This window comes from Pleurodeles waltl, chromosome 2_2 (assembly GCF_031143425.1).
Source record: "Pleurodeles waltl isolate 20211129_DDA chromosome 2_2, aPleWal1.hap1.20221129, whole genome shotgun sequence".
NCBI classification, from domain to species: domain Eukaryota; kingdom Metazoa; phylum Chordata; class Amphibia; order Caudata; family Salamandridae; genus Pleurodeles; species Pleurodeles waltl.
The window spans coordinates 339,110,677-339,125,042 of record NC_090439.1 but is presented as its reverse complement, the minus strand read 5'-3'; the positions used below and the strand labels follow the sequence as shown (position 1 = coordinate 339,125,042).

General features: G+C 40.8%; 1 protein-coding gene across 33 annotated transcripts in view; it reads left to right on the top strand.

Moving 5' to 3' along the window:
* EPB41L3 (erythrocyte membrane protein band 4.1 like 3) overlaps positions 1–14,366 on the top strand; it is an 826,134-nt gene that overhangs the window by 520,039 nt on the left and 291,729 nt on the right. For all 33 annotated transcript variants that reach the window (XM_069219822.1, XM_069219821.1, XM_069219820.1 and 30 more), the window contains exons 8-9: positions 4,628–4,715; positions 12,684–12,836. In XM_069219822.1, coding sequence (XP_069075923.1) covers positions 4,628–4,715; positions 12,684–12,836 — 241 coding nt within the window. The remainder of the gene's footprint in view (positions 1–4,627; positions 4,716–12,683; positions 12,837–14,366) is intronic.

Genomic DNA, 14,366 nt, shown 5'->3' with positions numbered 1-14,366 from the left:
TGGAGAGGGAGTAAGGAGATTTTTGGGTTCTGAGAAGAGTAGTGTTAAGTGGTAGATAAGACCATTTATGGTAAATACAAGGATAAGGTTATGGTGTAGTAAGGAATTTTAGGAGTCTGGGAAGGGAACTATTGAAGTGGTGGTTCAGGCTTCTTAGGGTTCAGGGATTTTAGCATGACAGAGTAGTAATGTTTTTTCAGGGTTCAGGGAAGGGTAGCAATATGGGAATGTAAGGGGGTTTTAGGGTTAATGGAATTTTATCATTAAGGGATAGTAAGGGACTATTAGGCTTCTGGGAAAGGTGGCACTAAAGGTAATGAGGGATATTAGGGTTTAGGGAAGGGTAGTGTTAAGGGATAGTATGTTTTTTTAGAATTCATGGAAGCATGCATAAAGGAGTAGTCGGAGGTTTTAGGGTTCAGGAAAAAGAAGCATTTAGGGGTAGTAAGGTGTTTTTATGGTTCAGGCAAAGGTTGCAATAAGAGGTAGCAAGGGGTTTTATAGTTCACAGATTAGTAGTGTTAAGGGAAGGTATGTGTTTTTTAAGGTTCAGGGAAGGGTATTGTTAAGGAGTAGTTAGTGGGTTTGTGAGTGTATGGAAAATTAACATTAAGAGATAGTTTGAGAGTTACGTATAGGAAGCAATAAGGGGCACTAAGAGTTTGTTAGGGTACGTTAGATAAATTAAAGACTTGGGTAGTCATAAAGAACACAACATTATTACCTCAACAATTTCAACTAAACTTTAATATAGTCAGCATTTTAAAAGTCATCTTTATTACATACAACTGAACAAGAGAAAAGCATTACAAAGGGCCTCATTTAGATTTTGGGCAGATGTTTTACTTTGTCACAACGGTGATGAATATTTTTTTCCTGAAATATAAATTCCATTATTTCCTATGGGATTTATTTTTTGTGGACCGGATATCTGTCACTGTTGTGAAGCGTAACTTGTCCGTCGAATTCTAACTCAGGCCCAGAGTCTTAATGAAGACAATGTTGTTTTTCTTAAGATGGCAGACAAAGGAGTAAAACTGGTGGTGATGGTTTTTCGGTTCCAGCAAAAACAACATAACAGTTTTAATGGGTGAGATCAACTATTTGAAATTACAGTAGGATCTGACAAATGAATGTCAAACTATTCTTCATACACTTTCGGAGGCTGCTTTAAAAAAGGATGCACTATTAGAAAAATCACTGTTTACTCATAGTGGCTGGCTTGAGATCAATACAAGAGCCTTTTTGAAAGTGCATTATTAAGATTTTACAGATTATAGTCAAGCAAGGTCACTCATACATCACGAATGTTACAAATGTTCTGCAATTGTTATCCATTACAATAGCTGACATTGAGTTATCTTATCATATGTACCATCAACATTAACCCATTATACACTTCCATTCCATGAAAGGACACAATAGAATCTATTGAGTGGGCTTTTCTGAAACATGAAATACAAAGAGCTGATAAGATGTTTTTTACTCAAATTATTCAATTCACATTTTACCACTGTTATTTTTAATGAAGTGAGGAATACCTCATGCAGCTAAATGGGACCTTGATTGGTTGATGTGTAGCACCTAACTACTCAAATATCTTTATTTCTAAATTTGAGAGGTACATATTTTTGAAGAAATCAATAGCAAGAAGGCTTGAATACATGCCTATATTACTTTAATGACATCTTCATATTATGGCGAGATGAAGGAGAAGCCCTGTTGTGAAAGGCTGATGAATCAACAAGAGTACATGTATTGCATTCAGCCGTGCTGTCATCATGGCAATCTCTATCCTAATGTTTACCATAAGCCTATAGCTAGAACTATTTTACATTTTCACAGCTCACCAGAATTGAAAGAGTATATGATGAAGAAAAAAAGAGCAAGAACAGGAATTCTTCAATAAACTCAGGATTAGGGGGTTACACTTAAGAGGTCATCCAGCAGAGGTCATCAGCCAATTATGGAACGCATTGACTGCAGCACCAGATCTAAGTTTCTGAAACCAAAAAAGATAAAAGATTTTCCAATTGTGTTTCTGTCAACCTTTTTTACACAAAGCATTAACATTAAGAATCTACTAGTAAGCATGAGGAGATGCTCCAAGTAGAACCAGACTCAAAGGCAATCTTACTCATTTGAAGTTCGTACTGCAGGAAACTGTTAAACTAAACCCCAAATTGGATCACAGAAAAACGAATTTGCAAAGAGAAATATTTTGAAAAAGCTGTTGAACATCATATAAGCAAGGACAGTTATTGAAAGGGTTTAAATGACTTGCTTTTATGAAAGAGTTCTTTACTGTATTTAACCTATGGGTTTGTAAACAACACGTTTGATCGATTGGAAATATTTTAGTCTTCTGTCCCGTTCTGTGGGGGGAGGGGGGGATTGTGTGTGGGTATATGTGTGTGTGTGTGTGTGTGTGTGTGTACCCAAAATATTTTAGTGCATCGTTTTTTAATGGCTGGTATTTAGTTAAATATACAGTCTTTTTGCAGACATGCACTAACACTGTAAAGTAATTTGCACTTGACATAGTTGTCAGCTTTTTAGGCAGGCTTATATTTATATATAACATGTGATTGATGTTTGAAGTCTGGACATTTAGGTCCATATTTATACCTTTTTAGAGCTGCACTTGCGTCATTTTTTGACACAAAAGCAGCGCTAACTTGGAAAATACAATTGTATTTTGTAAGTTTGCACAGTTTTTGCGTCAAAAAGTGGTGCAAATGTGGCACTAAAAAAGTATAAATATGGGCCTTAATATGAACATGGTTTATTCCATGACTGTCACCAGTAATGCAAAAAAAATTATTACTAGGATTTTTCATGAGTTTGATTTTGTTGTGTAACAATTGCGCTTTGGAGTGTTACATTTGCCAATTCAATTTACAGGCTGCATTTACTAGAGAGTGATACCTTATGATGGTGCCTCTTACCCTTCCAGAATCACACTGGCATTCTAGAAGGGAAATAGTTACAATTAAGAAGGACTTCCATGTGCACATATACATAAATGCATACAGTAGAGAATATGATGCTCCTTCTGAATGCCAGCAGCAGCATATAATAGGGCTTGGCTGGCACATCCTCAGCACTTCATAGTTTCAGTATCGATTTTAGATTGTTCAGGTCATAGTTGCATAGATTTGAGGTTAAGGTTCTACATTGTTTCCTTTATTAATGTATACTTTATTTGGATTCTTGATTCTGTATAGTAATGAAGAAGATATTAATATGATGTTTCTTTTTTCCCACTGAAAAGGACCTTGAGAAGGTCTAAAATGCTGTGGGGAAATTAAATTAGGTGCATGAATTACAGTTCATGTAATTGGATGAAAAACTGATCGAGGAAGTGGTTCACAATGGAGCTTCAAGGATTTGTGTGATGAAATAAAATATACCACAAATAGGCGAGTTGTGTACTTGTTGATTCATATGAAGATTGTGCAATGTGAATTACAGATTACTTTGAAATTAACGATGAAAGTCTTTTCACACTTTTTACTGCTTGCACGTGAGGACACCCCTCCATCTTGGGGCTTCATGGAGTGTTAGTCATACAGTCGTTAAGAAGTAGATGAGGCAAGAGTTCTGGCTCCTGGCATAATGATGTGTCCGGAACAGTTTTTTGGAACTAGGAGATTTGCTAATTATTTTAAGTATTTGGCTCTATAAGTTTTTTTGGGAAGGCTAGCCAGCCATATGTGTTTATTTTTGGCAATGGTTGCTCTCTCATGACCAGCTGCTTACATGTTACTAAAAGTTATGTATTACTTGTAAGATCTGTTTTTTCAAAACTCTGATTTTCCAAAAAACTTCAAACAAATCCACAACTTGTTTCTTGCAAGTATTGCAGTACCTGCAAACGATTTTATCAAACCAAAAGCAGTTATTTTTGTGAAATTTCTGAGATGGAACAGTATTTGTTGTTACACCAAAATCTATTAAAAGGTAGCAAAAACCCACTTCACATGAAAATGATGTGTATCTTCCTATCATTCCTGCAATGTACTCTAGCGCTTTGAGTGTATTTTTCATGTAATTTGTGTTGCTTTTATTTGATAATTAACACATTTGCAGGCGTACGTGATGGCTCAACTAAAGTTATGAATATGTCAGGATTTAAAATTTAAATAGGATGAAGTTTTGTAATTTCCTACATTTAATTAGAGGACTGTGAACTGCCACTGCATGTAAAATACGGATAGTTTTTGGAAAAGTATGCGTACAAGTATTCTTTTCTCCGTCAGGGTATACATTGCAGAAAACATGTCACTCTCTATACAGTCAGGAGTCTGATGTGAAGTAAATATGTCTGCTTTAAGGAGCTCTCTGTGAGTGACTACTCATATAAGTGTCAGAGGGCAAAAGTAACTTTAAATTTGCTGTTGTAGCAAAAAATAAACACAGGCCTAAAGTGAATATTATGTGTCATGTGCCAGTTTTAACAAATAGCATAGTCAATTTACGGTTGGCAGATTCAGACTTTGCTCTTAAATACACTGAGACAATATGAATTGAGTTTAGGACAGCCAGTATGGCTAAGTTTACAAATGACTGGCATCTTAACCAAAAGATGCTGAATAAGAATATATTGTTTATTTTCTCTGTTTAGGGGAATGACACCTGCAGAAGCTGAGATGCACTTCTTAGAAAATGCCAAAAAATTGTCTATGTATGGTGTAGATCTGCACCATGCCAAGGTATGCATGCTTCTTCTTCATTTTATTTGATTCTTGTGGCTGTAAAATGTTTTGTCGACCAAGTTGATCTTCTTTTAATCTAGCAGAATTTTATATGTGGTTTGGTGCCCTGGAGTGTTTGAGTATTATTTATCATAGACGTTCACAATTTAGTTTAAAAAGCTGCAAACAAAGCAAGTAACTATGAAGTTGGCCATAGGTTGACTTTAAAATTAACATTCAGTGCAAGGACTGTAATGCCCTGTGTTGATATTACTATACAAAATCAGTCTGTCTCTTAAATTTAATTACTTTTTGGCTAAGCACACGATAGTGATTAACTCAGTTAAAGAAATAGGCTCAATTTAGCCGTAACTTTTCTTGATTTACCAGCCAGTTCTTTCTTTTTTGTCTTACAAGGGCACAAGAGATCTGATTAATGGCATACAGCAATATATATTAGGAGGCAAAAATAACTGGCAAATAAAAAAAGACAAAATATACTTTTTTGATGAAACCACTTTGCGAAAGTACTGAAAGCGGTTTGAGGTAGAAGTAGAAAATGCAGGGAATGTGTGTCAACGTTTTTGTGCGAGAAGGGGAGTGAGGAGGTGCACTTCTATTAAAACAAACAAGAAAACTGAAATGTAAAGAGTACCAGGTGTGCATGCCAGTGTTTTTAAGGATTTCTAACGTCAGCCATTAGAAAACAGGAAGTGACAGAATCAAAGTGATACTCACAGAATACAACAAGAATATGATTGTGGCTCAAGGATCTCCACAGTTAGTCAGTGCTACATTTTTCAGAAAACATGTTTTGTCATAAACAAATGTTCATGTTCAACTAAACAAGATTTGTCAAGTAACAAAAATGTTTCGGGAGACATCTGGTCAACAGGAAATAGTTATAAAAGCATATCACAAATCTGCTAAAAGAAGTTTGCATCTTCCACGCTAAAGTTTTGAGTCCCGGGTATTTCTCTTAGCAGATCTTCCTAAAGAGGCCATCCTGCTTGTGGTTTATCTTTACATGGTTATTACATTTGCCAAAGTGCATCTAGGTTGCTGGTCAATAAACAATTCTTGGTGCTCACAAGTCTCATCTCCACATCTGTTCTGTAATTGAGCAAACCAGAGACCATTGTCTTAACTAGGTTTCCAACTGGGTAGTTGTTGGGATGATAGTATCTCCTGCATGCTGTACAGTCATGTTTTCCTGTACTTGTACCCGACAGTAAGTATCTGGTGTCCTGTCCCTAGCCTCACACTAATTTACCAGAGGCCTAAGTCTGTCTTTTGACATGCGGGATGCAGAGGGGCTGTCCTGTAACCTGGAGTTGCATGCAGAGTGTGCCCTCATTTTAATGACAGATGTTTAACATCCATAGCAGTGGTGGCAGCGTACTGTGTTTAGTGAATCTATAGTTGTGGCCAGGCCTTTTTATCTGTTTCACTAGAGTAGAGGCCTGCTGGCCAGCTTGTGTAAGGTTTTGCTTCTGTGCACTAACCCAGATCCTACTGCTACGTTTCCAAGTGGAGTGTGCATGTTTGTGTGTCGTATGGTACATACATTGTGTTTATAAGTGACCCAGAGTAATGGTGTTCTGCTAGTTCAATTTTGGAATCACCTGGCCTGTTCCTGTAAATTATGGAGGTGGGATTGTTTTCTCAGACAGTGGAAGTGTGTTCCTGACATTCCTGAATCTGGAGGGGGTAGAACTCAATACTAAAGTTGAAAAGAAGAGAAAAAGCTCCTTTAGGAATTCCATGAGGCCTTTTTTTCTGAGAGGAGCTGCTGATTAGTCCCGTAGCACTTCCAGTTGGTAGATGGTGGGGGTGAAGAGTGGGATTGCAGGCTCTGTTGCTTAAGGTGAAAGGACTCCTTTACATTAGGCCAGCATTTGTCTCTTCCTTGAGCACCAGTCAGTGCAGCTGTTGAGAGCCAGGTACAGAACTCTTTGTGCTTTTTGTGGGTATTCCAAGCTGGAGACTACCATGATGTGAGGAGCATCACATTCCACAAAAACTCTGTCTGGAGAGCAACCTGGAAGAGACACTTAAAAGAAGAACCACCCCTACATTATTCTGAAAGTTCAGAGAATGAACCTACATCTCCTGTCTGCTTTGCCTTATAAAGGTGGGAGCCACTGGCGCTCACGTTGCTCCACTTCCAACTTATTATTTATTAAGGAAGGGAGTTTTCTATTGATGTTCAGCTACTGCTGGTGTTTGGCTAACAGCCCGCTTCCTAGAAGTGAGGGGACATCACTTGAAGGTATGCCTTGCTGTAAGACACATTTCCTGTGACCTGAGTGCCTATATGGTAGCCTCCCTGCTGAAAAAAGGAAGTATCCTGCTAATCTTGCAGGAAGTATGACTGTTAAAAGAGTACTACTGTGATGGAGCATTTTAGATATACTCTAAACCAGTACAGCAAATCTTTTTACCCTAAGCAGGGGGTAGGAGAAGTTAGCTTCACAATCAGTCAACATTTGATTCACAGTATGACCAATTTGGCCACACAATGAAATCCCAAATCGAAAATAAAATTATAGGGTCTTATCACAAGTGAATACTCGGGTGAATGTAAACAGTTCTCAGAACCAGGCTATAAAGATACAGTATCACCATCAGGTGACCAAAATGCTGGAAAAATCTAAGTCTGATTAGCATGAGACAAACTAAGCACTCAATCCATGTGATACAGAACAATAAAATCAAAATCTGATGCTCTGAAATTAAGAGTTTACCAATTCTTCCAAACATTTCACCAGCCTAGAAACCATCTAAATTAGCTAGCTATTTAATGGGAATCCCTCAAAATAGCAAGTCAATAATTGACATGTGCTGGGCTATAAAACATGGGGGTGAAAAGTAAAAATGAAATAAAGGACAAAAAGAAGCTGGAAAATGACATTTGGGCAAAATAAAGATAACTAAATTTGGCAAAAAGTAAGTAAAAACGGTTAGGTATCAGCAGCTCAGAAGCTTGGTCAAGAGCCTTCTCATGGGTCAAAGAAAATCTAAGTCTTCTCAGCAAGCATTGGGAAAGTGTGGGGCAAGGGCAAAGATGTCTGTATCTCTCAAAGTCCAAGGGGTCTCTTCTGCTGTGGCTAACCAGAAACTGTAAAATAAAGTCCAAAGTAAATGATGATTTGTCCATTGTTAACACCACATGGATCGAAAGATTTTAATTGTCCAGTCAGAACACAACAGTCATCTGCAACATCCAGACAGGTTCCCAAAGCCGACAGGGAAAGGTATCTATCTTTGCTCTCTTGTATGACTTTATAACAATTGATAAATAAATAAGTCCAATCTTCAGGCTCTCTTTTTCTCTATGTACCTTCCTTAAGGTTACTTTCTCAGGGTCTTTACTTATAAAACAATAGCACATCTATTTCCAAACTAACATTTCATGTGAACAAAATCTGAAAGAAATGACACATTTGCAAAAAAAGAAGACAACTTTCTCACATTCTACAAAGCTGGTGGCTAGCAGGCCTCAACATGACTAAACTAGAACAGAAATAAAATGCCACACTTTATCCATGTTAAACAAACACATATAAACGTTTCAATAATAAATTTGTCATTAATTTGATCTTGTCTAATTTCATGTTACAGTACATTGCAAAATGTAAAATAACTTGTTAATGCACGTCAGTAAATATGATGGGTAACCACATTTCAGCTATAGCATGTAACATTTAAAGCATATCCATCAAGAAATCCATTATCATTTCAATGATAACTAGTCTTTAACATCATAAGTAAGCATATGAAATCAGGTTAAATGCTCCATCACATGTGTGACGGATATCCTGTCCACCGTAATATGATCCCTTTATGTCTTATGGGGATCGTAATATGGCGAACAGGATATCCCTCATGTTTGTCAGGGAGAATTATATTTGTTAATTGCTAAATCAGGCCCTGTATCTTATCTGGCATGGCTATACCACAAGCATTAAAAAACTAGCCTACAGTGAATGCACGTTTTTATAGACTTTCAGTGCAACACTTTACAATTTGCTTGTTATAAAGTCACACAATATAATGTAAATATGGTCACTTATAGATCAACATTAGGATCTCAAAGGCAACAGCGGTGCACCTAGATGGCTAGCCTCCCTGCTGGACAATGGAAGTATCCTGCTAACCTTACAGGGAGTACGACTGTTAAGAGAGTACTGATGTCCAGGGTATCCCAGAAAATGCTTACCCCTGATGGTGTATGTGCCTGCCAGAAGAAGGAAGACTGTGGAGAGTTGGCATCCGTTTATCAGAATGCTGGACAGCAACATCCAATTCTGTGTTTTACTGTGGCCCCCCTGCTCACTAGCCAAGCATGCAGCTGGTGCATCTCATCCAAGAAATGGAATAAAAGATGGAGGCATGCTACAAGTCCCCACTTGCTGCAGAAAGGGAACACCGGGACCTGTGCTGTGGAGAGACTGAACCAAAGGGGCTACTATTTTTAGTTGCTTGCTAACATACTGAAAAAGGGCAGTCAGAACCCTCTATAAATTATAGGAAGACCTGATAGACTCACAAGAGGAGTGATACCCAGGAAAGGGGTGAGGTGGGCAGAATCCAAGGTGCAATAACCCAGCTGTCAGTGTGTTTGGGTATCCGATATCCGTTATTGTGCAGTATTGTGTTTTAAGTGTGCATTGTATTGAGCAATCAATTATTGTACTGCTGGGTGATTGATGAGTTTTAAGTTTACACACTGTAAGGAAATGCCTCCTTGGCATGGTTACCCCCTAACTTTTTGCCTTTGCTGATGCTAAGTTATGAATTGAAAGTGTGCCTGGACCCTGCTAACCAGGCCCCAGCACTAGTGTTCTTTCCCTAAACTGTACCTTTGTCTCCACAATTGGCACAACCCTGGCACTCAGGTAAGTCCCTTGTAACTGGTACCCCTGGTACCAAGGACCCTGATGCCACGGAAGGTCTTTAAGGGCTGCAGCATGTCTTATGTCACCCTGGAGACCCCTCACTCAGCACATGCACACTGCCTCACAGCTCGGGTGTGCTGGTGAGGAGAAAATGACTAAGTCAACATGGCACTCCCCTCGCCTGTGGCAGAGGTAAGTCACCCCTCTAGCAGGCCTTACAACCCTAAGGCAGGGTGCACTATACCACAGGTGAGGGCATATGTGCATGAGCACTGTGCCCCTACAGTGTCTAAGCAAAACCTTAGACATTGGAAGTGCAGGGTAGCCATAAGAGTATATGGTCTGGGAGTTTGTCAAACACAAACTCCACAGTTCCATAATGGCTGCACTGAAGACTGGGAAGTTTGGTATCAAACTTCTCAGCACAATAAATGCACACTGATTTATTGTAACATACACCCAGAGGGCATCTTTGAGATGCCCCCTGAATACCTACCTGACTTCTAGTGTAGGCTGACCAGTTTCTGCCAGCCTGTCGCACACCAGACATGTTGCTGGCCACATTGGGAGAGTGCCTTTGTCACTCTGTGGCCCGGAACAGAGCCTGTACTGGGTGAAGGTGCTTCTCACCTCCCCCTGCAGGAACTGTAACACCTGGCAGTGAGCCTCAAAGGCTCACCCCTTTTGTTACAGCGCCCCAGGGCATCCCAGCTAGTGGAGATGCCCACCCCTTCGGCCACTGCCCCCACTTTTGGCGGCAAGGCTGGAGGAGATAATGAGAAAAACAAGGAGGAGTCACCCACCAGTCAGGACAGCCCCTAAGGTGTCCTGAGCTGAGGTGACCCCTGCCTTGAGAAATCCTCCATCTTGAGTTTGGAGGATTCCCCCAATAGGATTAGGGATGTGCCCCCCTCCCCACAGGGAGGAGGCACAAAGAGGGTGTAGCCACCCTCAAGGACAGTAGCCAATGGCTACTGCCCTCCCAGACCTAAACACACCCCTAAATTCAGTATTTAGGGGCTCCACATATCCCAGGAAATCATATTCCTGTAACCTGAAGAAAGAAGAAGGACTGCTGACCTACAAGCCTGCAGAGAAGGAGGAAGACGACAACTGCTTTGACCCCAACCCTACCGGCCTGTCTCCAAGTTTGCAAACCTGCTCCAGCGACGCATCCGACAGGGACCAGCGATCTCTGAAGCCTCAGAGGACTGCCCTGGACCACAGGACCAAGAAACTCCCGTGAACAGCGGCCCTGTTCAAAACCAGCTACTTCTTTGCAACAAAGAAGCAACTTCCAAAGACTTCACGTTTCACCCCGGAAGCGTGAGACTCTACACTCTGCACCCGACAGCCCCCAGCTCGACCAGCAGAAAACCAAAACCTCAGGGAGGACTCCCCGGCGACTGCAAGCCTGTCAGTAACCAAAGACTACCCCTTTGAGCCCCCACAGCGACGCCTGCAGAGAGAATCCAAAGGCTCCCCCTGACCGCGACTGCCTGTAACAAGGGACCCGACGCCTGGAACCAACACTGCACCCGCAGCCCCCAGGACCTGAAGGAACCGAACTTCGACGCAGGAGTGACCCCCAGGCGACCCTCCGCCTTGCCCAGGTGGTGGCTGTCCCGAGAAGACCCCTCCCGTGCCTGCCTGCACCGCTAGAGTGACCCCTGGGTCACTCCATTGAAACCTATAGAAAACCCGACGCCTGCTTTGCACACTGCACCCGGCCGCCCCTGTGCCATTGAGGGTGTGTTTTGTGTGCCTACTTGTGTCCCCCCCAGTGCTCTACAAAACCCCCCTGGTCTGCCCCCGAGGACGCAGGTACTTACCTGCTGGCAGACTGGAACCGGAGCACCCCTGTACTCCATAGGCGCCTATGTGTTTTGTGCACCTCTTTGACCTCTGCACCTGACCGGCCCTGAGCTGCTGGTGTGGTAACTTTGGGGTTGCCTTGAACCCCCAACGGTGGGCTGCCTATGCTCGAGGACTGAGACTTGTAAGTGTTTTACTTACCTCCTAATCTAACCTTTAATTACCTCCCCCAGGGGCTGTTGATTTTTGCACTGTGGCCACTTTGAAAATAGCTTATTGACATTTTTACAAAAACTGTACATGATATTGTTTTCATTCAAAGATCCTAGAGTATCTAAGTGAAGTACCTTAAATTTAAAGTGTTTGATGTAAATCTTGAACCTGTGGTTCTTAAAATAAAATAAAGAAAATATATTTTTCAATATAAAAGCCTATTGGCCTGGAGTAAGTCTTTGAGTGTGTGTTCCTCATTTATTGCCTGTGTGTATACAACAAATGCTTAACACTACCCTCTGATAAGCCTACTGCTCGACCACACTACCACAAAATAGAGCATTAGAATTATCTAATTTTGCCACTATCTTACCTCTAAGGGGAACCCTTGGACTCTGTGCACACTATTTCTTCGAAATAGTATATACATAGCCAACTTCCTACACACACCCACACACTACCTACCTGTGAACCCTGGTACTGCTTGCTCACCATTACTTCCACTGAGAGTCAAGTACTGAAGGGGTTGTGCTTGGCTCAGTGCGGAGAGCCTTAGTAGGACGGACCTGGGACATCACAAGCAAGTGTCCGAGCCTCCCTTGGCTGAGGTTCAAAGTCCCTGCTTGCCACAAGGCTCACCAAACATGGTCTGAAAGTTGTCAGGTCCAAAAAACATATATACACTCCTCAAAAATGCACAAAGAGTAAACGCTACTCAAGCTTTCGGTCAGAAATACAACAAACGGGTCACCTCACAAAAAATGTTCTATACATGGGAAGGCCATTCATGTAATAGATGTGCGTTGATCTGATATTCTAATGCTAAGGGTGTAGCATTGCAAGTTGATCATCTATAGAACTCAGATGCCCTGGCAGAAACCAATGCCAATGATATGGAAATCACTTTGGAACTTATTTGCACTGACCTGAGATTTAAACATATTGTCCTCGTCTGGCCTTATTGAGGAAATTATTTTTAGGGTGGTAGGGTAAAACATATTTAATGTTAAGAGGACAGTAGCTGAAACATTCTCTGAATCTCTGTTTTCTTTTCCAGGACTCCGAAGGAGTGGAAATCATGTTAGGCGTGTGCGCCAGCGGTCTCCTCATATATCGAGACAGACTCAGAATAAACCGATTTGCCTGGCCAAAGGTTCTAAAGATTTCATACAAAAGGAACAATTTCTACATTAAAATACGACCGGGAGAAGTAAGTGTACTGTAGTCCGAATACTTTACCTCATGGGCATTTTTTTCACGTTACAAATCAATGGAAAGTTCATCTATGAGTAGATAGTAAAGGAGGTTTGACTAGTGACCTGTGGAACCTGCTCAACGATTGCATTGAATCAACAAAGCGTGGCTGAGAGTCTCCCACTTCCCCCTCTTTTAGTCAGAAAATCACTCGAAGTCTCAAACATCAAGACTTACCAAGTGAATTTTTCTTTTGTTCAGAGTTGAGGCAGGGAATTAGCTAGCCTGGGTGTTTTTACGATGCATTGTTTATCATACAGCCAGTGGAAACGTAAGATTTCCCCCTTCATTATTCTTATTCGCCCTCCCACATTATTCATAGTTGAGAACACATCTTAAATAATGATAATTAACCAACGCAAACTCACGTTTGCGATAGCTAAACTGTACAAATTTAAAGGTTTCAGCTCTGGGTTTGGTTGTGCATTGGTTTGTTATGCCAGGTGATTGAAAGCACTCATAGTGAGGAGATACTTATCGTCGTATTAGGCCTGTTAATCCGATTAGTTTTTGCACCCACGTAGTCTGAAAATAAATTCAAATCGCCACATAGTTCATTGGTTTTAGGTTTTTGAGAGTGTCATTCAGCAGCTATTCATTACGGAGACAAACTAACGGTCAGGTGCGCTACTTCCCAAGATCAAACCTGCTGGCCCAGTCAGTGAATGGAGAGAATGACTATACATCCCCTATCAGCTCACCTGATATTGATTTAGGATTTTAAGAGGGAAAAATATTCTTGTGCTGTGCGTCATTAAATACACCATGTTCTCTGTGCTAGCAGATGCGTCAAGCTTTCAAGACACTGTTGTTCACCCCTCAGGTGCCAAGCCTTTTTTTGGCTATTTAGGGCAGTTCGCGCTTAGGCCCTCATAACTGTTTGTCCACATAAGCTAGCCAAGCCAAATTTGCGTCCTTTTTTTCCAACATCCTAGGGATTCTAGAGGTACCCAGACTTTGTGGATTCCCCAGAAGGAGGCCAAGAAATTAGCCAAAATACAGTGAAAATTTCGTTTGCAGAAGAAGCCCCATTTTTACGATTTTTTGTGCTTTCAGCCTCCTTCCAGTCAGTGACAGAAATGAGCATGAAACCAACGCTGGATCCCCGAAACCGCAACATATCTGAAAAGTAGACAAAAATCTGAATTCAGCAAGGGGTAATTTGTGTAGATCCTACAAGGGTTTCCTACAGAAAATAACAACTGAAAAAGAAAAATATTGAAATTGAGATGAAAAAAACATAAATTTTTCTCTACGTTTTACTCTGTAACTTTTTCCTGCAATGTCAGAATTTCGAAAGCAATATACCGATACGTCTGTTGGACTCTTCTGGTTGCGGGGATATATAGGGCTTGTAGGTTCATCAAGATCTCTAGGTACCCAGAGCCAATAAATGACCTGCACCCTGCAGTGGGTTTTCAATCTATGTGGGTATACAGCAATTCATTTGCAGAAATATAAAGAGTAAAATATAGCTATCAAGAAA